We start from the raw sequence: 26,081 nt of genomic DNA, 5'->3' as shown, positions 1-26,081 counted from the left end.
TAGATAGTGTGTTTTTTTCAAATTCTCTTACAACATATACAGGTTACTGAGGGATGATGCAGTCTCCTACAACTAGTTTTAATGCCTGCCAGTTCATAAAATCATAATGAAATGGGTCTGATCTCAGCTACAGCTGTGCAGATCTGAATGACATTGACCGCTGTCAGTGCTGGCCTGGAGCAGACACCCTAAAGGTGTCGTAAGGAGCAGAGTTTCTCTGGTTTCATGACTGTCACAAAACCAAATTTGGCCATAATCTTCAAAGATGTTAAATTTTAAGCATAATTCCAGAGTATATTACAATCTTTGAAGGCTTTACAAATGGATTATAAATGGCTTTTTATAAGAGCCTCATAAAAGCCTTAGAAATGGACTCTCTGCTGCACCCACCCGTGGTCAAAAAGGGTGTGCAGGAGTACCCTGTCGTGCTGAATGAACTTCAGGCTGCACTAGAAGTACCCCCAGCAAGCAGAGACTTGGGCTCCTTTATTCAGAGCTGTGCCTAATTCTAGGGCTGACCCTGCTGTGACTCCAGACCCGGGCAATCGGCAACACCAGAATAACCTTTAACATATCCCTGAGGGCACATAAAAATACTACTGAGAAACATCAACTCAGTATCAGTGACAAAGGGGCAGGTAACCTGCATCTGCACATTTAATTCTATGTCTGCAGTGCAATGCTGGAGATACTAGGCACATACTTCGGAGTTTATAAACATTGCCTCCCTCATCCACCTGGGGTTTATCCAACTGTAGGTGGATAGGTGACACTTTCACAAAGTGAACTTGCTAAGTTCAGCAAGACTTCCGGCCTTTCAAAAATTTTAGGAGGAAAACCTGGTTTCAGGAACATAACGCTGATGAGGAATTTGCCTGGATTAGGAAACTGGCTCCAAGTCAGCCTCTTAAAACCTCGCTGGAACTTTTGGGCATCAGTTATAAATCCTTGTGTAACAGTGCACCTGGGGTTTACTTAGGCATAATTTCATTATCCAGTGAATTTACTGAGGAGACTAGAAAGAAAAATATCACTCAACAGTTTCTAGCTGGAACCACTGATGTATGGATTTCTTACGGCAATCGTGCCATAGCTATTACAGGTAACTGTTGCTACTTAACGTGATTTATGCAGCAAACGCACTGGGTGACTTTGGTGAAAGAGAGCCTTCCTCAGTACTGCGTGTCTGCAATGCATAGCTGTAAAAGATGCCAGTTACCACTGGAAAAACCTAAACATGGAACCAGAAACAAATTAAGGAAATGGCACCTTGGTTTCAGAGCAAGTCACCTCCCTAATGCCTTTTCTTGTGGGAGGCAAAAAGTAACCTACAGATTTGATCCCAATAGCTGTTTCTCGGGAATATATCAATGCTTGGGTAAGAATTTACAATCTGTGGGCACTTCTATGTTGGGCCCCGGTGTAAGGCCCTTGGAAGCCAATCCCAAACCAGCGGCCTCTGGACCTGGAAATGGTAGTGATGTGCTGAAGATAATTTCAGAGCCGGGCAGTTACCACAGGAACAGATACAAACATGACTTCAAGACCTGAGCCAGTAGCTTTGCACAGCACGGCCTCACCACTGTGCCGGTTCCTCAGTGGATCTCACACTTCCCCAGGGATGTCTGACACAGTTCTGCATTGCACCATGCAAGCATCAGGCCGGCAGAAATCCCTTCAAATCGGTCATTTTCCTTGCCTCTTCCTTACTTAACATGAACAAAAATCTTCCCCCCAAAATCATGTGTTTTTCATAAATGACTTAGTACCATGGAAAAAGAATGGGACTTAACTACTCCCACGCTGTGCCATTAAAAATAAATAAAAAAAAAAGTGTTGTACCATGCTTCTGAGCTCTAACCTACTGTTAAATAGTGAACATACTGGATCAGTGGAGAGAATATACTGTGAATATACACCCATATCCCAAGGCGATAACCCAAGCCATGAAACCAGCTATGCTACCCTACCCAATGAATAATGAACAGTAGTTTTGGTAAAGTGCTTCAATCTTTCTCCAAAAAAAGTTATGAAAATATAAGTTTTGGAAACATCTCCTTCTTAGAGAAGCAGATCATTTTGTTTCCTTGCTACAATAGCACTTGTATACAGTAAGCACTGTATTTCTACCTCTACTATCCATTTGCTTACTAGCTAGATTAGATCAGGAACAATACATCTGGATGTAGAGGAAGATGCCACAATCTAAAATCTTTAAAAGTTCTGTGAAAGCCTTTGGCTACAATGAACATTATCAAACCAGAAACTTCTGAATAATAATTTTACAAGAATTAAAAGAGCAGATTCATAGCAAAAAAAAGGACACAAATGCCACAGTATATTTTCAAGGGAAGGCAAATCTGCAGGACCTGTTACTGATGTTCACAAAATGCTGGGCAGTGGGCTGTGCTCGGGTACACCACACCGCACAGCCAGCCCTCCGTCCTCCAGCAGCTGGAGTGAAAAGTGAAGGTAACAAGATTCAAAGACATCCAAGACACACGTTAAGTTTTTGAAAACCGGTATCCTTGACTCAGTGAATGAGAATGTGGGAGATCCCATCTATTAACGGACCTGAAATACTGTAGCTATTGGTGAGGATGTTGTTAAATGTAATTGCTTTAGGAATATGTCAGTCTGCAAATAAAATGTCCAATTTTTTCATCTTTTCATCTTTTTCATCTTTCATCAACTGCCCAAAGAAACCTTCGGTAGCGAGTAGCACGTTTCATTGAAATGACATACACGTCTCCTACTGCTCTTTGCATTATTACAGATATATGAAAATATACTGTGACATTTAACATGCTGTACAGGTGACTGAGACAATGACAGCAGCAGCAGCAAAAAAACCCCCACCACACACCGAAAACATAAGCACCCTGAAAAGTGCTTATTCATATAGGCAAAACCCGAGCTAACGACGTAAGGCATGCTCCAAAAACCTCAGAGGTCACCTGGGGCTCACGGGGATGGCTGCTGCTGTCAGAATTCTTATTCCAACATCCCGAGGGATAGAGGGGTAGCGGGGGGAATGGGCACCAACGGGGAAAAGAAAAACTTTAGAAACTGTACCCTTGGTGTCAAAAAGGCTTCAGAGTCAGCTGCCATCTTGACATGAGGTTGCAATTCCTGTTACTGTACCTTTTTAGACACAGGGAACATGCTTAGTGAACTGGTCCCTCACTCGTTTTCAAGAAAGATTAAATTTAAAATGTTAGGGGGGCTGTTTGTTGGTTTGTTTGTTTTTAAAAAGAAACACCTCAGCTATCTCCAAACATGTCTTTTTCTGATTCTGGAGACTGGGGCCTTGATATTTCAAACAATTCCTGTGGTGACTGGGAGCTTCTTCTTGAGGTTAATATCCTAAGTATCTCAGCGAGCTGTTTTTCTATATTGGTCATTTTTGTGTTTAAAGCCTTGATGTCCTCTTTCAACTCGTGTTTCACTTCTAGCATGGTGGCCTGAAGAGTCTGTTCTGGGATGGGATAAAAGGAATGCTTGACCTCGGTGAGGACCGGGCTGTGGTCCTGCGGGCTTCTTGTCTCCCCAACGTTATCCAAGCGCAAGTCACTTTTTGTAATGCCGCTATCACAAGAGTCTGTCTTTTTCAGGGTAGCTTCTCCTGAAGGTTTAGTTCTCTCTGGTAAAGTCTCCATGGACTCTGCTTTAGAGACCTTGTTCCAGTCTTCACCTTTCCCACAGGCGTCTTTGAATTTGGCCCAGCCTTTTCGTCGGGGGTAGTCCCCTGGCACTTTACATCCCGTGTAGTCCGATGTTGGGGCCTGCAGCTTTGCCTGGTCAGATGCCCCAGATGTTGAAGCGGACTGGAATGACACAGGGGTTGCCGGACTCTCCCGTACAGTCACAACGCTGGCTTTGACCACTGAGCGGGTGGAGGAGTGCTCCCCTAAAACGTTGCCTTTCTCCACATCCAGGTCATCCGGATCTCTGCCCCTCTCTGCTGCGAGCCGTGCTTCCTTCTGCTGCCGGAACCTCTGGAACAGCCGGCGGACCGGGTGGTCCGGGGGTAAGATCAGAGGTGCTTCGTTCTTCCTCTTCATTCTCTCCTCTTCTTCACGTTTGACATCGCTGATTTTCCGGAACACAATCTACAGGGGGAAAGAAATTTTACTCTGTGGTTAACTGCACATTCGTTAAGGGGGAAAGGTTGTAGAGAATGAATTATTTGAAAGAATTTATTTTAACTGACAAATGCACAACCTCTGCACATTTATAGCAACATTTTCAAGTGCCTTAGTGTGGAACGTGGCTTATTTCATTATTTAAGAGCATACACCATCTGTCTTATAACACCAGACAGAAAAAAAAAAAAAAGAAGAAAAAGATTTCTCCAGTTCTGAGAGGTCAGCAAGGCTGTAAATGTAATGATCCCAGGAAGTTACTTGATCTATTTTGTGTTAAAAGTGACTTCTATTTGTTTTCCTGACTCTCTGGTTTAGCACCAAGTTTCTAATCTTACAAAGAGCCATTCCCATGTCTTACGTCAGTCTCATCCCAGAGTTCACTCGCTACATGCCATGCAAAAGATCTGCTATTATTCTAGTGCAGCTTGGCCTTAATGGGGTCAGTACAGCAGAGACTACTCTGGACTCTCCAGCAGCAGCCTGCAAAGTGCTTCATGCCCTCCCTTCCCTCCCACACCCTCTTCTAGAAGCAACTTGCAGTTTAGGGATGAGGCAAAGCTCAAGTCAGTCCCACAGTCAAGGATACAAGGACAGCAGGGAATGGGCTCTGCAAGACATGGGGAAGCTCTTCATAGCTTGATTACTACAGAAGCTTGAAGAGCTTCATGTCTTGATTTGTTTCTTTATTTCTATGGAAAAGGGGACATTTTTGCACAAAGAAAGATTAATTTTCCATCTACCCTCCTAATTATATCTTCCTGAGCCTGTAGGCTAAGTGATCCCTGGTGGGAGCAGCCCAAGGGTCTCATGGTACTGATGAAAGCCTCACTGTGTCCCACACAACCCCAAAGTGCAGCCAGGCAATGTTCCTTCCCTGGACTTGATGGCAATACATTCTCTTCAAAAACTCTGTGCATTTTACATTGGTATTGGTATTTTCCAAGCAAAAAAACTCCAGTGTGCTACTAAAGGAGAACCAGTGAGTAGTCTGGTTTGAAAATGAGAGGTCCCCTAAGCTGAAATTTTCAATACAGGGTATAAAAGATGTAGCCCCCAGCTTCTACTGAACGCTGACACCTAATCTCTTAAGCTGCTTTTGGGAAAATCCACTCAAAGTCCTTACACTCCAATGCAGAAATAACTTTCAGATTCAAATCATTATTAGGAAATGTGTAAATAAACCCATCCCTCTGTTGCACACAGATTTAAATTAAACTAAACATAATAAGCACTGCTTCACTGGCGCACACACAAAATGCATGTTTCTCCTGGCTCTGATGCTTCTTGACAGTTTTTTCATTGTGAAAAAACATCTTAACACTGCGTCTTTGGAAGGCAGATGTCGTCAGACTTGGCAGCGTTTCCCAAATTCAAAAGAATAAAATTAGCAGGAAGGATATTTTATTTCCAAGCTGCAATTAGGAAACTAAATGTGAGATAAGAATAAGAAAACAGGGTACTTGACAGGTTGTTTTTTTTTTTTCCCCAGGAAACTCAGTCTGCAGCGAGCTCAGTAGAAAGCGGACAAAGCAGCGTAATCCTTAGAAGTGAAAGAATAGCACTTACTCACTGGGAAGGGAGAATCAATACAATGCTCCAGGCTAATGGCTTCCCACACACTGGCAGTCCCCCGCTTTAATTGAAGGAAAAGTGTCAGCCCTGCGTCAGGGCGGCCGCCTTGTGCGCTCTGCTGGAGCCTGGTGATGCCAGGCAGGGTCTCAGGGGGTCACTCCAGCAGTGGGCTGAGGCTGGCTCTGGTGGCATAAAGCCCCAGAAAGCCAAGGCAACTATAAACCAGGTCAATTTGTCTCTGCAAACTTCTGTGTCCCCGCATCCCCTCCTCTCCTGGAACTTGCATGTTTGGTGCTGGTGTGGACATCCATGTCCTGCACGGTGCTGTGCCAGGCGGTCATGCAGTTAGTGGGGCTCGTGTCACTTTGCATGTGAGCAGTCTCAGTCTGACCTATGTATCTGGGCTGTGTGTTTTCCTTAAATGCTCAGAAGGGGCGTCTGACTGGGTGGTTCCGTGGTCACCCTCACAGGGGTCACCAGAGGCGGCACCCGGGTGCTTGAAAGAGCTAGAGGCCAGGCTGCTTTGTAGAGTCCTTGTCTAGTCCAACCTCTACTCCACGCAGCCCGCTCAGCACCTTGTCTGGTGAGCACTGGAGTGCCTCTCCCTATTTAATGACTGGCTTTTGTAACATAAATGGGTAAGTTATTTGACAGAAGATGCCCCTGACACAGCACCATACAATGAGAGGGCAATGGAGAGAGTCTCAAGCAATAAGTTATTAACAGCCTAGCCCAACCCATACTTGTACTAGCCCTCGCTGCTTTCCGTTGCGCTGCCTAGAAGAGCCCTGTTGATGCTAAGCCCACTCGGCCATGGAGGAGTGGCCATCAGCTTTCTTGCTGTGTGGTGGTCAGCCTCAGGACCCTGAACGTACCTTCACTCCTTTGCCTTCAGGAGATCAGACAGCAACAGAAATGGGAACATGTATGGAGGGGGCAATCACATAAATACTGCCTTTGCCATGGGTAACTGCTACCACGCTAATGAGACCCCTAATTTCCCTTATCCACATGAGGCCTTAAACCAGCTACAAGGCAACTACACCACAGCAGCAATCACCTGCAAGGATGCAAAAATGCAGTCCTCAGGTCTCCCATCCTCTTCAACATCTTTTATGTGTATACATTTATGTGACAAGCTGCACTCATGCGCTGCAAATCAAATCTATGCTTGTTTGCCAGAGGAGAGAGCCTTCAACTCTTGGGTTAGCTTTTTTTAACTAACTCCTAAGACACTGGATAAATACCTGTCAGAGAACAACTTGTCTTTGGAAAGCCCAGGAAAAGGTGTCACTGGTCTCCTTTTTTTGCAAGCTCCCTAATGCCATATTTTCTCAAGACTGTTCCATATTTATATATTAAGCAAAAGCATTAGAACTATGCAAAGCTCAGCAGTAATTGAAAAGACTGCATTTTGGATTTTTTTTTGCTGCTGTCTTTTTTAAGATTAAATGCAAGGCCTCATGAAAAAAATACAAATAACTTTTAAATGAACTGTTTTCTTACAGTTCTTGAGGAAAAAGCAATTTTGAAGTGCTTAAACAGCTTCAGCAGCACCCAAGGTATTCAGAAAATAGGGTGGTTTTGTTGATGTATGTACCCCTGCTCCCACAAGCAGTAAGAGCACAAAGGGAAAGAAAATAGGTTTCATTTGTTATAAAGAAGGGCCTTCATTTTTTATAAGGAAGGACCTACACAGCAATTTTCATGTGGAATTTGACAGGGCTTCAATATGGATCTTAATCAAAGTTAAAACACAAAATATTATGGTAAAGATCCTAAGACAGTTTTTAGAGCAGTTCCTCTTTATCTCTTCAAGCATTCATTTTTGTCTGGAAAGGGATAGTGCTTTCTACCCTGAAAATCTCCTAGCCCGTGTGTTATACACCACTCAAACACAAGGGTCCTCTGCTTTACAAGCTACATAGTTCTCCATAACAACAACCCCTTCGAGACCTGGGCACGCAGAGAAAAACCTAGTGGGAGCATTTCAACAGTATGTGAAGACCAAAATATGGACAAAGAACCTGAACTGAGATGAAATAACAAGAAATTTAAACAGCAGGCCCAGAAGTGCACACTTCACACATCCAAGCTCAAGCCTCGTTTCATAAACCTGTTTTTATTGAAACAGTGCTGAATCTTGTAGCTCTGCAGGGAAGCCTCCCAAGCTGCCAGAAATGTGAGTAGTGCGGGGGTATCAGCCTTATTTGCCCAAATCTTGAAAAATAGCTATGTTAGGCACAGATTACTGCAATCATATAAACATTTAACTGAGGCATGCAGTTATGATGACTCAGTAACAGTTTTCTTTTTGGACAACGCACTCAGAGAAGTGGAGAAATGCGCTGACACGTCCTGGTGCACTCCCGCACCCCCGTGTCCCACTGCCCTGCGACAGCACATGGCCTGTGGCCACATTTCTGCCTGCGCACCCTCTGTCTCCAAGGAAGAAAGACGGGGCTACAACCAGCACATTTCCCTTTCCTCAGTATTAGCCAGTCATGAAGGTGAAGTCTTTAGTAAGTTTTGGGGAAAGACTCTGCCTCTTTTTAATCTTCAAAGAATTTTCAAGCTGTATTTGTAGACTCAATGTCTTTAGAGATTAAGGTCAGGATTTCTCCCCAAAGTATTAAAAAATTAGGTGGACATAAATGGATACCTGAAATATCTATTTGCTTGTCTAGTGTGAAGTGCCCAGCAACTGTTACTTGGATTTTCCTGTGCTCAGCACTGAAACCCAAGCATCATTTAAATAACATAACATGGACATTTTTCATGAAGATGACTCCATAATTTCTTTATGATAAGACCAGAAGAACAGACTGCAATGTGACTTCCAGCATAAGGCAGGCCACAGGATTGCTCTGAAGGAGCATTCCCTGAAGGGAATCTTGTTACAACTTGATTGCATCTTTTAGAAAAACATCCAGTTTGAGGGCAATAAAGAATCCATCATCACATCTTGATACAAGATTCCTCCAATTTTTGCTTCAAGACTGAGTTTGTCTGACATCAGTGACATTTCTGTTCCTTGCTCCCTCTGACACTTAAAAATTCACTTTTACAAACCGATTCTAGAGTCTTATGTTCAAAAATCTCTGCAGAAGTATTACGGCTAGTCAGTTACTACTGTGAAGGATTTAGATGGAAATATTTTACTGATATGAAACAGGCAAAGTTCATGCCTGCAGAATTTTCAATTTAACTCTAAGCTTTCCAATTTTAACTCTTTGGAGATGTTGGAATTATTTTCTACCTCCCACCATCTTTAATAGGCAGCATTCAGTGCTTAAATTCTCACTCTTGACCAGAGCTAGAATATGTAGTTGATTTAGTTAAATAGGAGGTTCCTTTTCAAAAGTCAAGTAAAACAACAAATCCACAATGAATCCTCCAGCTGCTTCCCCCATCTCCCAACTTGCTGATGTTTCTCTAGAACTATCTAGCATAGCTCCAAGTTGTTTTTCCTGAGCAGTAATAAGAAGGGAACGGGCACAGGGGTACTCACTTTGTTTCATGAAGACATTTCAGAGAACCTATGCTAAGATGGCCATTAAAACTGATGACTGTCTTGCAACAAGATAAAAGGCTGACGTGCTCAACACCAGCACTTTCTCATCTGACCAGATGTAAATATAGATGCAGTAATTTAAGTCCCTGCTTCCTTTACACAAAGACGGGGGTTGGGGTGTGAAGAATATGACAGGAATATATAAAATCAGACACAGCATGAACAGGGGTAGGCAGGGATTGGTTATACAGTGTCTTATCCAATACGAAAACTATGGCATCAGGTGACAGCAGGAAGAGTCACATAAAAACCAAAGACAAGTTCATATTCTTCACCTGAATGTATTAGGCATGTCAAATAGGTTAATAAAGGGTGCTCTGAACACAAAAGGTCTGCACGAATTCAACAGACCAGGCAAATACTTGGTAGAAAAAGCCATTGAGGGCTACCAAACAGACAAAACTGGTTTCCTGCTCAGGAAATCTCCTGAGGTAAAATTAGTTGGAAAGCGCAAACGTATTTGTAGGAACTGCCACATGGGAGAGTTTTGTTCGTATTGCTTCCTTAGGCATCTCTAGGCAACTCTAAATAATTACACAGGCAAATCTGGAACTGCTGCCTCACTCACTACTGAGGAAACATTTCCGATGAAGGTGACAGAAGAAGTGCCAGAGGCAAAAACATCAGAAGAAAAGTATAATAAAGGCTCAAAGATCTGACCCTTATACATCTGAGCAGGCCGTTCACCTATGTGAGACAAAGGTTCACTCTCATTGCACCTTTCACTTGCACATGGGGAGCGGCAGGACCAACAAGCCATTCATGTGTACGAAGCCACATAGATTTGACATCGCCTTGGAACTTGCCTGGGTTGGAATGAAGCAACCAAAAATGGCATGTTGGTTTGGTACAGTGGGGAAGACCGCTTGGTGCACATGGGGATTAAGAAGTCCACTGTCTCCAGTCACTCTTGTAATGAACGGCCCACTGAGGGGTTTCACCATCTCTGAACAAACCACACTAGAATGATGCTGCCTGCCGAACCGCAGCAATTCACGTCCTTTAGCACTCTGCATGCTCCCAAGGAGGTAACCAACAGAAGGGCGAGACAGAAGTAACATATTACCAACTGTATTCTGATCTTCTTGTTATCTGACTGTAAATGCAACTGCTGTGCCAACACTGCATGAGACAGTCTTAAAGATCAGGGGATGCTTCATTTAAAACACATTAGGAACACGTTGAAAACCTTATCCTGTCAAATGCTAAAAAAGACCTGCCTGCATCTGAAGTTGAAAGGATCTTTTGGTCTTATGCAAAAATATCCAAATATCTTTTCAACCCTGATTTGTAAGAACTGATCCAAGACCCACAGGAATAGACAGAAATATGGATTTCATCATGTTTTGAATCAGACTGTCATCATGGAGTTACAATTACGAGGCTCCTAGCCACAAAGCTGTTGCTATTATTAGCTCCTCAAGCTTCCCTTCTTTCTACCTCTACAGCATGCACAAATTCTGCAAGATTTGGCAGGTCTGCCTCAGCATTAACAGCAAGTAGCATGGCAGCATTTTTCTCTTGTGCTTAATAATTCTCTTTCACAGATACAGAAACATTCACAGAGTCTGGAAGCACCAGATATCATAAACAATTAAAAGCTTAGAATTACTTCATATGGTGCTCGAAGAAAATGGACTTAAATGTGAGGAAAACAATCACAAAAAGGCATTTATTATTACACAGTCCATCTAGCATCTGCCAAGAACTGATGAAAATATCTTCAGGCTGATGTTAGTCCGATGAAAATTGGATCCAATCTTTCTTTCTTTTTTTTTTTAAAGAAAGCAAGAGGAAAAAAAAAAAGGGGGAAAGAGACAGAAGGTTTGACAATAAAAGTGCTTTTGACACTGATGTTAAAGAAACCAAAGCTTCATGCGATCAACATAGCCTATGATAATGAAAAATTCCTATAGCAGTGTATTAGCAGGTGTCAGAGAAAATGGTGGAGAAATGAGACTACGTCTTTTGCAATTACATGGGATGGCTTGTCAGAAAGGAGGGAATTACTGGTCCTACCTTCTCACAAAATACAGGATCGACAGTGCAGGCTCATGAAGCTTCCCACCAAAATCCACAATGGGTTTCACTTCCATTATCTATTACTGTAAACAACTCCTGGGTTAAATGCTGGTCTCAGCTGCACCTCTGGGATGTAGAGGTGTAGATGTGTGAGAAGATATATAAGTAGACGGGTCACATTTATGACAGGTGAGAGTGCAGATCCATTATGCAGGTCAAGTTTCAAGGCACAATCCTCCAAGTCCACATACCTGTTAAAAGGCTGATGCAAATGACCCAGTTTGTAGTCCCATGTTGGTTGGCTTTGACCCTGGGTTTCAGCAAACGATTTGTGCATGGGACTTAGGGGCACATGAAAAAGCACAAGTCTGCAATAATGCTGCAGATGTCAGTAAGTTCCCTCTAGATTTACTGGCTACAACAGCAAAATTTGGTTTCTGCTTCTGAAGAGGAACAGGCTTCTCTCCAGTTAATGTCACATCCATCCATGGCACTCCCAAATATTTCTAGTTTTGAGTAATAATCTGAAAACTCAAACTAAGATTTGGGAGGTCCTGGCAGGGGGGCTGTAAAGGAGTGCTGGTATCAGGAATGATGGTATCAGGAATGCTGGTATCGGGAAACCTCAGGTACACCTGAGATGCACACAGCCCAAGAGCCAACACAGAATCATAGAATTGTTTAGGTTGGAAAAGACCTTTAAGATCATCAAGTCCAACCGTTAACCTAACGTTGCCATTCCACCACTAAACCATGTCCCTAAGCACCTCATCTGCCCGGCTTTTAAATACCTCCAGGGATGGGGACTCGACCACTTCCCTGGGCAGCCCGTTCCAATGCTTGACAACCCGTTCGGTGAATAAATTTTTCCTCATGTCCAATCTAAACCTCCCCTGGTGCAACTTGAGGCCATTTCCCCTCATCCTATCACCCGTTACCAGGGAGAAGAGACCAACACCCACCTCACTACAACCTCCTGTCAGGTAGCTGTAGCGGTTGTGGATGAGCACAGCCCTTTTGCATCTCCAGGAAGTCCTTGTCCCATGAGGAGTCAATCCAGCCCTTCAGACAGAGTAGTACCTGCTTACTTTCCAAAACCCAGACTTCTGTGCACTACTGGATCATTAATATACAAGTGTTTAGAAGAAATACCACTTCGTAATTTAATGAGCAACCAAGCTATCCAGATGAATGGAGGTTACAAGGTTTCTAGTCTATACAGAACAACATCTGGGCTAACTGTTACTGTCATGAGAACCATTGGCTTCAACAGCACTGTATTCTCTGTGACAGCATATTTTGTAGCCTAATGACAAATTCTAGAAATACTGACTTGAATATTAGTGTTTAATCATGTCACTTTTATTTATATGGAAGTTCTGCACAACTCAAGTCTTGACTCCTTTATGTCAAACTCCTCATTCTAATTCATGTTTACCAGCTAAGCCAGTGTTGAGAGAAAAGGAAAAAGACTTTACAAAAATACTACTGAAAATCAGACAGAATTACATGTCCAGAGCAGTTAGTTGAAATAATAGACAAAACCTGCCTGATCTACAACAGGCTCACTAGCAAGTTTTGAGGCATCAAAGGTGGCTCTTCCCCAAAATAGGCTCTAAAACATTGTCATTAGTAAACTTAAGACAACTGCATGATTAAAACTAAAAACCATACCATTGACACTGGTCAATAGTTCGGATAGGCATTCACAACTACAGCACGTTATAGTTCATTTAGCAACCTCCTTCACTAACTTAGAAAAAGAATAAAAGAATAATATGAAAAGCCACAAAAATAGGTATTACTAAAGCTCTTCTAGGACCTCATTACTTCTGAGAGGAAAAGGAGCTGTTACAAGCAAATGCCTAACATGTAGGCAAGGGCTGTGGGGAAACGATGCCGGATCTGAGTGGGGGAATGTTATACCACCTGATAAGTGCTATGTCCGTCAAAATGTGAAATGGTCTGTAGCAACTTCTTGTTTGTGGTAAATGAGGAAAAAAGAATGTTTCTGCTTCTTGCCTGCCAAGCGTCAGCAGTTTCTAGCAGGAACACCTACAAAATACTATTTTCATGGTTTTGGGGTTTTTTTCCTTCTTAGCACATGGGGTGCTTTTGTATCTGTGTACACACATCAGACACACAAACAGCTCACGTAGACTCATCTTTTACTCCAGATCAACATGCTACCCTCATGCTTGGGCAGACAACACGGCCTCAAAAATTGCTTTAAGGAGAGCCCAAGGCACAGCAGGAACTTGCCTCTCTGTCACCTAAATTGTGACTATACAAAATGTCACATAATCTGTACAACGTGCCTTCTCAAGACTCAGAGCCTGTTTCCCCAAGCTCCCTGTGGCTTGCTGGCATTTACCAAGTGTTTCCTGAGAGAAATCAGGCAATTTGTGTGAGTCAAGGATTTGGGATTCTGCGCCCCCCCGCCAGCTCAGAGACAATTTCATTTTTGAGATCTGACATGGATGCAGAGGTTGTAGAGCTGAGGAAAGCGATGATGTGTTGAGACAATAGTTAAATTGTATAGTTTGTTTTCAGTGGTTGCATTTTAAACACTAGCTTGCTGTTAAGATAATTTCCTCCTAGCCAATGTCTTTCTTTCATGCACTTTTTTCCCCTGCTTTCATTTATCTGCTTTCTGTCATTAGGCTTATAGTGATTGACAGGTATTTTACTTTCCAAGAGGGTATCAAATGTATTTTCAAATGTATTCAAATCAATCAGGCACCATCAGTCCCAAGAGCTGATGAGTCATCCAGCTACCTTTCAATGCCCACTACAACCCAATCCACACAAACACAATACTCAGTGTCCCTGATGTACAAGGCTCATGCAACTCTTGAAATTATAAACTGAGAATTACATTAAACTCAGCTAAAGTTCCTTGCATTAATTGCCTGAGCTCTTCCTTACATGTCTCTCTCTCAGTTAACAAGCTTAAAGTTCAGCTAGAATGTTGAAGAAAAACAAACTAACCTGCAGCTTTGCGTAAAAAGAGAATAAAACTTCTACCAGTGAATATGGCTGCACAGCTGTGCACACCCAAATGCCCAGCACCATTCAACCGGTCTGTCCTTTTTCCATTCAAGAGCACTGCTTGGATAACGTTATGCGGGAAGAAAACAAACTGTTAATAACTGAATGAGGGTCAGGAGTAAAAAGTACATTGCTCGCTATTTCCCAAAGCAGCTCTCAAATCTCTTCAGCCCTAACTAACAGCCAGGAGCTTAAAACCTTGAAGGGAAGAAAACAGTTGACCATAGTGAGTTGTCTCAGATCTCCTCATTACAAGGAGCTTCTCTTAGCTAGCAGTTGCTGGGAACAGGTCTCTGCCAGTTTGCCACAGTCCAGTTCCAGCTGGTGGTAAGCAATGGCCCCATCTTCCTTGTCAAGTATCAAAACTGATAGCTGTCTCCTGTCTGCTAAATGCACAGGTGAGCTAATTAAAACAGCCAAGAACTGACAAATCCCTCCAAATAACTTCACAGAGAATCCTTTAGAGCTGTACTTGATTTTGTTACAGGTATTTTTATTCTGTAAAAGCAGACATTTAGGTCCCATGGCAAATACAGAGTCAAATACTTGACAGAGGCAGATGCTTTCTATCCTATCATTGTATTTCATTCACAAATCTCCAAGTGTTTTACAGCAATTCCTCAATCCTCTGAATATGACCAATGCCTTTACTTTTATTTACTATTTACATAGCAGCAATGCTTAGGGTTGTATCAGTCTTTCAGTTTATACACACACACACACACACACACAGAGCAAAACGCCATTATTCAGTGAGGTGCAATGCCCTGCTTCATGGGAAGACGTCAGAGGCCCAGCACATATTGCAATGACTGATGCCAGCCCCACAAAAATATATGAGCGGTTTGAAACATCACTTGTGCAAGATGTCCCTTTCTGTAATGATTGGTAAAGGTTCACCCTTACAAGTTCCAGATAATAGATCCTGAATACAATTTGTCAAAACAGTTGTGTTTTCAAACACCCTTAACTTAAACATTCCCAAATTTCTCCTAAATAAAACAGCAGCTCTAGAGTAGGAAAACCAGGATAATTCAGCACAAGCGCATTGTTTCCTCACAAGTAGATTGATATGCTCATTTTAAAAATATTTATGACCATGCGTATGACATTCAAAAGTGACAAAATTAAATCTGAATATTGAAAACCCCTCCATGCTGACCTCTATTACCAGGAGCAGTAGGAACCGCGAATTCAAGAACCCCTGGCACCATCAAACACAAGCCTAAAAGTTGCCTTTGGCCCAGCTTTCATTTGTATCACACCTCTCCCTCTTGCATACAGATACGGGCAGATACGTATTCACAAAGGTTTATTCATCCCCAAATGCCATTTCAGTCATCATAAATTCAGACTGCATTTGCAACTACTTCTGTTAAAAGGTTTTGTTCAGAAAAACTGTGCTTGCATCTGACACTCATGGCATTCTCTCCCTTTTCCTAAGTCGTTGAGAGGGCTCATAGACAGCAGAAAGCAAATTCCCTTTTCCCCTCTGCCAAAAGGATCTGAATGCCCCTTTCAGGACCATGCTCTAGTCACCGCATTGTGGGGCAGGGCTACCCAGCCAGCACAGAAACTCCGTTCAAACTCCAAGGTGCATGGAGACGCAATGAGGAAAGCTCTCCCTCCCCTCCCCTCCCTCCCCAGAGCTCTGGGCTGTGATGAAGCAACCGTGATGAGAGATGCCCGCTCGCTGCAAGCAGGACACGGGCCAGAACGGCTGGGGTTACTCTAGTCACCGCATTGTGGGGCAGGGCTACCCAGCCAGCACAGAAACTCCGTTCAAACTCCAAGGTGCATGGAGACGCAATGAGGAAAGCTCTCCCTCCCCTCCCCTCCCTCCCCAGAGCTCTGGGCTGTGATGAAGCAACCGTGGTGAGAGATGCCCGCTCGCTGCAAGCAGGACACGGGCCAGAACGGCTGGGGTTACTCTGGGGAGAGCCGCTCCCAGCCTCCCCTGCCGTTTCACTTTCAGATACACAACGGGGCATCCTGTCTTCAAGGCTACAGAGCCAGTCTCTGTCTTCTTCACCAAATATAGGTGAAGGACTGTTCCTTGTTCCTCTAGGACAAGAGGAAATGGCCTCAAGTTGTGCCAGGGCAGGTTTAGATTGGACATTAGGAAAAATTTCTTCACCGAAAGGGTTGTCAAGCATTGGAATGGGCTGCCCAGGGAAGCAGTCGAGTCCCCGTCCCTGGAGGTATTTAAAGGATGGGTAGATGAGGTGCTTAGAGACATGGTTTAATGGTGGGATGGCAGTGTTAGGTTAACGGTTGGACTTGATGATCTTAAAGGTCTTTTCCAACCTAAAGGATTCTATGATTCTGTGAAACATGTTTCCAAATGAGCAAAACGAGTCCAACAGGAAAGGCTGAAGGAGGTCCTCCTGCTTTTAAAAGCAGGGATTGGAACTGAGGCCCCTGCCTCAGCTTCCCTCAGGCAGGTGACAGAAATCATGCTCCAGCCTGGAGACCGAGGCCCTCACCAGGAGGTGGGATCCCTGCACTGGGGTTCCTGCTCTAGCAAATGCCCTCACCATTGGTTCAAAATGGAAAGTCTCAGCTGGAGAGACTATGACAGCTAATCCCAGAAACCTCCCTGGATAGCCATTTTACCATTCTCTTCATCTTCTCAAGTCACTGAGAAAAATGAACTCCCTGAGCCTGAACGCTAGCCCGGTTTTATCTCATAGCCCAGTTTTATCTAACAGCCACCTCCTTCTGCTTTGCAACTCTAACCCTTCACTTCCCTAAACTAAAATGTTTCTTTTCATCTTACAGGCAGCTTTTCATTTAAGCTTTCTCCTCTTCCCCTGTTTTTCCACCTCACTGAGGCAATGCAAAACATTTAATTTTCATTTGAGAGGCAGTTTGAAGAGTTCAGCTGTAGCTTAAGTGAGGCAGAGCACAGACTGTACATTGACGTGGTTATGCGCTTTTAAGTGATCAATAAAATATTGATCGTTTAACTATCGTGCTTTGCCATCTCCACCTCTTCCATGTTCTAACGTCACACTGGGCTAAACTTAAATACCCAGGGTGACGTCTCCTTGCTTCCTCCTAAGGGACACTGTAAACCAGTTTTCTCCTTGATCCACTGTTCTGAGATGAGGAAAGAGAGAGATGTGACACACAGCTTGCCCTTGAGCAAGCTCTCTTCCACTGGTAACACTGGGATGGCAATTCTTAACCTCCAAGCCTCACTGAAACATGGCTTATTTTGAGTTTCAGGGTTGTACCAGCATCCAGCAGCAGCCACCACCAAAGCCTTATCTCAGGTTAGGAGTGCAGTGAAGCCTTGTAATCTCAGCTTAACTCCCCCTTTACACTGTGCCACAGGCTCTTTAGTTCTCCATGTGCATTTATGGTTTATATTTACATAGCATAATTTTCTATTTTGTAAAACAAGAGAAAGGCATTTTCAAGGAGGTAGTCACAATATGCTTTATGTCACCCATTTTCTAGTCTCATTTCACACAAACTGATTCTTATCCCAAGTGTAGGAATATAAAACACCATTGTCCTGACCAGAAATAAAGGCTGTGAGCAGCATGCAATACTCTCACTTTCCTGAAAATGGGAAGAACTACAGACATGGAGAGGTTGGAGAAGCTGCTGGAAGCCCGGTGGGTTTCACGCTGCCGTAGACCATCGATCGGCAGGCACTGTGACATTCTGCTTTGTAACCATTGCATTGCATTGTGGTGCATGGAGAGAGGAAATAAAGGTTTGCCATACACCTCGTACAACTTGGGGTACACAGCCAGGGCCTCGTGTGCCTGAGATCTAGTTAGGAACAGTTCCCAGTGCAAAGTGTAACCTAAGAGTGGACACTTCAATAGGTGCTGTACATTTTTCTGTTGTGACAATGATTGTACCTGACTACAGTGTATAAAGTTGTTTAACTGTTCAAAATTAAGCAAGTGAAACCAAAAATCACTCTCTTCTTGCTTCCATGAGAGCTCTGCTCTCCTTTCTGCTCTTTCTTATGCCTTTGTAAGCTATCTAGTCTGCAAGAATTACTAGTCCCAAAACTCACTTAAATATGTTCAGGTAAGATGGATGATCTTACACCACAGGCATAAGCTGAGACATGAAAAATATGTATCGAGAAAAGGAAACTATTTCCTTAGCTACTGAAGAGTGCAGCAGGCACCTCAGCAGTTAGGTACGTGTAGAAATAATACCAGAGCCCTTGAAGAGAGTATTTCAATATACTGGAAAGAGTAATTTAAGGGAAAATTCTAATCAGAGACTAAAAAAAGACACTATTATCCAAAATAATGTTAGACACGGATCTAAACTCAAGCAAAGACAAGAACAGGTATGGCCCAGTGTACCACTCTGAGTCCGAGTAAGCAATGGTTAGATCAACCTGTTATCTCCGGGTGTGCATACTTGACAATGACACAGTTGAACAATTTAGCAGAGAGCTCAGAGAAAATAAGTGTTTGCACATATAGCAAACAACACTGAAGAACCTCTTCCTGACAATGTTTTCAACTAAGAGGTTATGATCCTCAGAAACACAAAGCAGTCATCATTATACAACCAGCACCAGCAACTGAAAGCTGGATTTTGGCAATAGCTTCAGCGTTCCACATAAAGGAAAAATGCTCTTTGTTTTTCACATAATGACATCCTAATCAAATGAATTGCTTTTGCGACCATCTCCCCTACTACGTAACAACCCCGTTTCTCATGGGCGGTCACCCATCAATTAGGATTTGTCACCTAACTTCTGTGCACCCACTTCTCTAAGAGAAGCTGTACCGAAATCACAGCTCAAGAGCAGGTGGACCCAAGCCATCATTGTGCCTTTCTAATCACAGGCTCTCTGGGGGCTGGGAAGGACTAACAGATTTTAGAGGACTCAGAGGCTCATCAAGGATGCATCTCCTCCCCCACCCCTGCTGTCCTCTGAAATACCCCTGAACTCTCCCAACATGCATCTTTATCACCAATCTGCCCATGGTATAGATTTATATCAGGCTGCAAAATGAAGCCCTTAAAAGGACTTCATCTGGCTCTGTGCTACTGTCAGCACAGGGACCTCGCTGCAGAGGTTTTGGCACTGGATTCATAAAAGGAAGCTACAGCGCTTTCAGATTTCAAGCAGGTTTTTCAAAAAGCCACAGGAGCAAACATTTGCTCTTGAGATGAAACAACCCAACTCCTACAGCTCCTGGCGTGGGGACTCTACGCTGCCCCTGCTGAAGCAAGCCTACGGCATGTGCACACACCTGGGCTAGTCTGCACAAAGCAGGTTTGCATTCTTCTGATTTATCCATTTTCCAACACCTTGAGCTACTATTATATACTAAGCAAAGTCTAGAGAAACTTATTTAAGTTGTGACTTCTACCCTCCCTTCCTGATTTGTATCTAATACCGGAGCAAACATTTAACTACAAAGGCACATAAGGGGCAAAGAGATCCTGCATTCGCTACACCAGTGCACTGGCAAATTTGCTTCATATTCAGATGGAAACCAGTTGGCTCAGAGGCGTCACTGCTTAGTAAATCAGCTGTAATTTCCATTATTCTCATTGTGCTATGGGGGCATCCGGCCCAAAATGCCTGTTTGGCTGAAGAGGATGGAAGCACCAGGCTACTGCCAGGATCCAGCTTTTGTTCTTCAGTGACAGAAGGCTCTGGAAAACGCCATCAAGGAGTGCATGGCAATGCCGGCAGAGATCATTTTATCCCCCCGAACTCCAATACCTGCTCACTTGTGACTTGGATTTGATGCCAGCCCTCAGGACAAGAGTATCCTGGCTGGACAAGAGCCTCCTGGCAGGATGCCAGTAGTGGAGCATCTCTTGATGCACCTCACGCTTTCTTTATGTGGAAAAGCTGTCCTCTAGCTCAGCAGTGGGTACATGAGCTGCCCCACCACACACGTCACCTTGGTATCTGTCTCTGTGCTCAGAGCAGAGTCCACAGGACCACCAGCCCCACAAGCCAAGGGTGGCATGGCAGCATGCAGGGCAGGTGGAGCATCCTTGCTGCAGCACAGGGCAGCACAGGGTGGAGGTGGCATGCTCGAGTGCTGTCACTGCATCCGAAAAGTGGGTGAGAACAGCAAATAAACCACCTGGCTTTGCTCTCTCAAAGCTGGGTCTTGCATCAAGATGTGAAGAATTAAAATACTTGCAAACTGCCCTCTCCTCTCTCCACCTCCTAAAGCTCAGCAGCAGAACAGGCAGGGGACAAAAATCTTTTCCCCCCCCACTAAGTTGGACCCACGAGGCCCCTCTCTCATGGAACTGCTAGATATCACCAGTTTCACCTGAAGTCCATGTATCTCTAACAGTGCCAGACTAGACTGCTAAAAATCATACATATTTGACCTCTCAATTCTTAGAATCATAGAATTATAGAATTGTTTAGGTTGGAAAAGACCTTTAAGATCATCAAGTCCACCCGTGAACCTAACGTTGCCATTCCACCACTAAACTGTGTCCCTAAGCACCTCATCTGCCCGGCTTTTAAATACCTCCAGGGATGGGGACTCGACCACTTCCCTGGGCAGCCCATTCCAATGTTTGACAACCCTTTTGGTGAATAAATTTTTCCTAATGTCCAGCCTAAACCTGCCCCAGTGCAACTTGAAGCCATTTCCCCTTGTCCTATTGCCCATTACCTGGGAGAAGAGACCAACACCCACTTTGCTACACCCTCCTTTCAGGTAGTTGTAGAGGGTGATAAGGTCTCCTCTCAGCTTAGAAGGCCCTTGGGGAGATCAGTCAGACATGTACTGTGCAGGCTGAACACGGGTGTTGGGAGGAGCGGCAGATGTGTCACCACCGCCTGCTGCCCGGGTGGGGGTGATGGGCAGGGCGGCGGGAGGTCTGCATGCAGATGGGCAGTGCTTGGTTGCAGACCACAGCAGAACCTGAGCTCAGCTGGTAATAGGCATTTTTTTTTTCTGTGCAGACAGATGCAATAACTTCTACAGCAGCTCCAGGGATGTAATTTCACTTGTGATGTTGAACTAAATGGAAGTGCCCTTTGAAGAAGTACTGCCCAGGAATCTTTTCAACTGTGTTTCCAAATTCACTTTTTCCCCCCAAACAATCATTCTTATCTGGTTAGGAAAAGCCCAGCCCAGCCTCTGTTAGACATTTCTCTAACAGGAAAGTTTGCCAGATCTAACATTTTAAAGAGATTCTGTCTTCTTTTGTATTCCTTTTACTTAGCATTTGCCATTTCATACACGCCTTCTTAGGAAATAAAGCATCTGGTTTATTAATAAAGAGAATTATTTCTAGAACATTAGTTTGGGTTAAAACAGCTAAAATCCAAACTACTGCTCTTCAAAATCATCATCCTTGGAATACTGTAAGTTGAAAAGCTGTTACTTTAGTAAGTCGTGCAATTTTTCAGCATTTATCTTAAGTATGGCTATGTATCATCACCTGTTCTGCAAGCCAGCTGCCCTCAGCACATGCTGTCTGGAACGGAGTTTGCTGAAAATATGAGTTACAACAGCATCATCTGATTTTTCTTTGTTTGCTTTTTTTTACTCTTCTGTCACCTGCATCCAACCTTCCAACCTCGTTCAGGTGCAGTGGTGATTAAAAGAAGATCCTTTTAACTTTATTATTAGACCTTCTCCCTTGGAAGAGCCCAAGGTTTGCCAGTAAGGGGTACAGAGCTGGCTATGAATGTCTGGCTGCCTCCTGCTGCTATAGCGTGCAGACCTGGACGGATTTAGCAGAGGCGCAGGACTCCATGTTAGCTGAGTCAAGTTACTTGTAACTTGGATATTGTAACTCATCAGCACACAAACTTCATCTTTGCCTGACTCAAGAGAACCAGATTCCTGAGAGGGAAGGTACAAGTTTTTCTGTCTTAATAGATATTTGGCATATCATGTTGCGTTCGGTTATCTTCTCGAATCCATCATTCTCTGGATACATCTACCACAACAAAGCTTTGAAGAAGCAGTCATCAGGCAGACAAGATGACTTAGCTAAATGTGAGAATAGTTTTAGCCCATACCTTGGGGGCAGGGAGAAGCTAGGCTCGTCCCTGCACTGCACCCAGCTACGCCAGGTTAGGTGAAGCCTCTGCTCTCCGAGAACACTTGGCTTGTGCCTGTATTGGTTATTGAAACTGCATGATCCCCAGCACGGGTGCTAAAGCAGTGAGTCACTCTCAATTGCCTGAGAATTTCCAAGGCGTTTACATGCTTCAATACAACACGCTGTTCTTGTTCTCACATTCAAAACCTGTTGAAGGACAAAGCTACAACAAGCAATTACTGACAGCGAAGCGAATGGCAGGGAAGCACACCATCCTTTTTGCTAAGGCACTCCAACATCTGTTGTGGCTGTGGGCTTTGTAGTCGTTTCTGTTTTTCCCAGGCAGAGCCCAAGCGCTACCCCGTTACTGTCGTGGCCAGAACTTTAGCTGGGCTTACAACCCCTCATGGGCAGCAGGGCGAGGAGGCTGCCAGCTTCATGCAGCAATTCCCTGACCAATCGCACATCACAGCTGTGACCCGGCTGCGCTGCAGCCTCTCGCTCAACCCCAATGAAACCGGAGTCCGACGGCAAGGCTGCCCCGTTTCCCTTCTGGGTACCTCAGGAGACGCGAGCTAGCCTCCTGAATTGCACGAAAACATTTTGATGACTGTGGTTACACCTGCCAAACAGATGAAATCGAAACTCCAAACAGACCACGTTATCCTTTCAATATACACACAGACCATTAATTCTCCTAGCCGCAGTCCGGCATGATGATCTATTTTATAGACATGGAACAGAAGAAAATAAATTATTTGTTAAAGGCCACCAGAGAAATCTTCTGCGGAGCAGACAAGTGCACTAGCATCTCCCAAGGCTCAGATTAATACACTACACAAAGGTCCTCCTTCCTCTTGTAGGCTTGGGACTAACTGATCAGAAGCTTTCTATGCAGCTTAGTAATACCAGCCACTGCAGAGGTCCTGCAGAACCTAAATGCTGCATAGTGCTGCATAATGTCAATAGCCTGATGTAGGAATATGACAATCCAGCTACGCCTTGCTAGATTTGTAGATAGCTGCACACACAGAAGCGAAACTCAGAAGGTTTCTGGCTAACCAAAATGGCTCCAAACATAGCAACAATTCACAGACCAAATACCCAAAGGCAATGGCTGGCCTATCTCCTCACTTTAATTGCAGGAACAAACTGGGCAACAAATTTGCGAATGCACCATACACTGCATTGAGATGTCTTTGGAATATGAGGGAACCAGGACTAGGATACTTCACACTCCCCGTGGCTGATGGCAGCAGCTTGGCTATTTTTGTTGCTTGCTAATCTGGCCTTACCAAAGGCACTAAAGTCAGGAGTCAGGACGGAGCTGAGCTTGCTGCTGGGAAGGTCAAGCACTCCTGGGCAGCGGAAGATGCAAGGGGAAAATTCAGCCCCTCTGATGAGACCATTGCTCCAACTAGATCTTTTAAAGTCAAATGTTTATAAAAGGAAACCTAAATGCCTGAACAGGAGAGAGTAACAGAATTACTTTCTCCTTTACTTTGTCAAAGCTGAGACAGGGTCTGGACTAAGATGTATGTCCTCCCTCTTCCCACACTTCACTGCCAGATTGAGGCCTAAATTTTGTTTCTAACTATAGCTGATGGCACCCTCCTAGCACTGGCAGTTTTAAGTAGCAAGCAGCTGTCACTATGGCCTCTAACGCATTGCTGGACATAGCTTTAAAGCATCATGATTTTGTTGAAAACATTTCCAGTTTGTGTATTACAAAACCAAACAAGTAGAATAGAGACAAAGTTCAAAGTGTTTAACAGATAACGAATTCCGCTTCGTAACATGCAGCAAGTGTGTGTCAGAAGCAGAACACCCAGAAAATCAAATCCTGGCCTCAGCTGAAGAAGCAGGCATCGTCTGTACCGTTTCATTTCCTGGCCACTTTCTATCAATTCTGTAACTACCTGGCAATCAAAACATCTCCTGCACTCTGTCATATATAGGAAATGGAACCAGAATCAACACAAAAATAACAGCCAGAGGGAAAAAAACCACCCCAAATATTTCAACTAAAGTAAGCGTTGGATTGTGGGTTTTACAGGTAGTTTGGTATTAACATGAAACGTCACACTTCAACCCCTCCACAGGACAGTTACAGCATATCTCACTTAACTTCTTAGGCCTTTTCCCTCTCTATAAAAACATTTTTTTAGAGGAGAATAAAAAGTTCCATCAACAGTCTTTAAGTTACTAAAGATGTTTTTGCATGCACAGCTGCTGTCCTCCTCACAGAGGGCTCCAGGGCAAGAAGCATTCAGAAGTCCCTGCTGGTGTAATGACAGTGCAGAGGGAGACCGAAGGTATATGGGAAGTCCTTCATTTCAGCTGGAAAACTAAAAAGCAATGTCAAAACCTCCGTCTTGCTGCACACATAAGAATCAGACTTATTTTTGTTACCCACTCATTGTTTCAGGCAGAACTCGTATCTGCAAACAAACTCAGAAATTGCCAGCCACCAAATCCAGCAACTCGCCACCTCATATGGCCCAGTAGCTTGAATAGTTTAAGACAGAAAACATGCTCAGAACCATACTTCTGAAAATACGTGGGGAATTCTCCTCCTGCCCCAAGCAAACCCCTATACCCTAGCCATTTCACAGGCTGCTCTGTGCTTTGCCAGTCACTCCTCCTCACCCAGAGAGGCGGATGTGGCAGGTCCCTCTCCTTCCCAGCACACCATGTTTGAGAGAAGATTAAATATCATTCCATGTTCAGAAGGGGTCTTTAACTGCCTCAGGAGACAGCTATGAGCTCAGTGGGATTTTCAACAGTAGGTTTTAGACATCTAATACTTATTGAGATATTTTAATCCCATCATGTACCTATTTGAATCTACAGGTGTATAAATTCTTCCATAAATCAGTCTTTTAGGATCAGAACAGTTCTCAGGACAGGCCACATTTTCAAACTAGGCACAATTAGCAAAGCTTCAGCTACGGCATTCAGGCATCGTCTCTGCCACTGCCAAGTCACGAGTCTTCACAAGCCCAGCTCCGTTCAGGAACCAGGATGGAAGAGGCAGAAACCACCAGGTAAATGACACTCTCCCTCAAATGAGTTGGCCTCAAATCAAACTCCCTCTAGAGGAAATACGTAGAATTTATTGACACAGGCCAACAATTTCATGAAAAGATGGATAAATTGGTGACCGCAAGACAAAGACAATGCTTTCAGAAGAATAAAACCTTGAACTCAGGGCATTACCTCGCTGAATCATGTCCCCTTGCAGCGACCAAGAAGTTGTTTCTCTCCTACACTGTGACAATAAAATTATTTCGTGTTTTGCAGTTTAGCAGATAGCCAGGTCATGTGGTTCTAAAGGACACGATAGTGGCCACTTGTACAAGCAGGCTACCTGGCTGGCTGGATCTGTCTGCTATATGACCAGCCTTACCATAACTAGGTATTGTTAGTAGCAACATAATTAGCTGTTGCTTTCTTGTGCAGCAGGGTCCAAGCAGAAAACCAGTTTTGCTCTACATTTGCTTTCTACTGTACCACATATATTGTTAACCACAGAATTAAGGAATTAATAGAAGAAAGGAAAAAAGGGCACTATAGCTTCATAGTGTAAATGTAGGGTATGAATACCAATGCTATAAATGATTCTTTTGCTGGGAGAAAAAGAAATGGGAAAGTCTTTGATTCCATAAAAGATGTCACAGTCTTTC

General features: G+C 43.8%; 1 protein-coding gene across 1 annotated transcript in view; it reads right to left on the bottom strand.

Annotated features, from left to right (window-relative positions):
- Positions 1–3,263: 3,263 nt before the first annotated feature.
- KCNH1 (potassium voltage-gated channel subfamily H member 1) overlaps positions 3,264–26,081 on the bottom strand; it is a 174,440-nt gene continuing 151,622 nt past the window's right edge. The window contains exon 10 of the mRNA XM_009641563.1: positions 3,264–4,112. Coding sequence (XP_009639858.1) covers positions 3,264–4,112 — 849 coding nt within the window. The remainder of the gene's footprint in view (positions 4,113–26,081) is intronic.

Source organism: Egretta garzetta, unplaced genomic scaffold, assembly GCF_000687185.1.
Source record: "Egretta garzetta isolate BGI_Z169 unplaced genomic scaffold, ASM68718v1 scaffold166, whole genome shotgun sequence".
NCBI classification, from domain to species: domain Eukaryota; kingdom Metazoa; phylum Chordata; class Aves; order Pelecaniformes; family Ardeidae; genus Egretta; species Egretta garzetta.
This window is presented reverse-complemented; position numbering and strand designations above follow the sequence as displayed.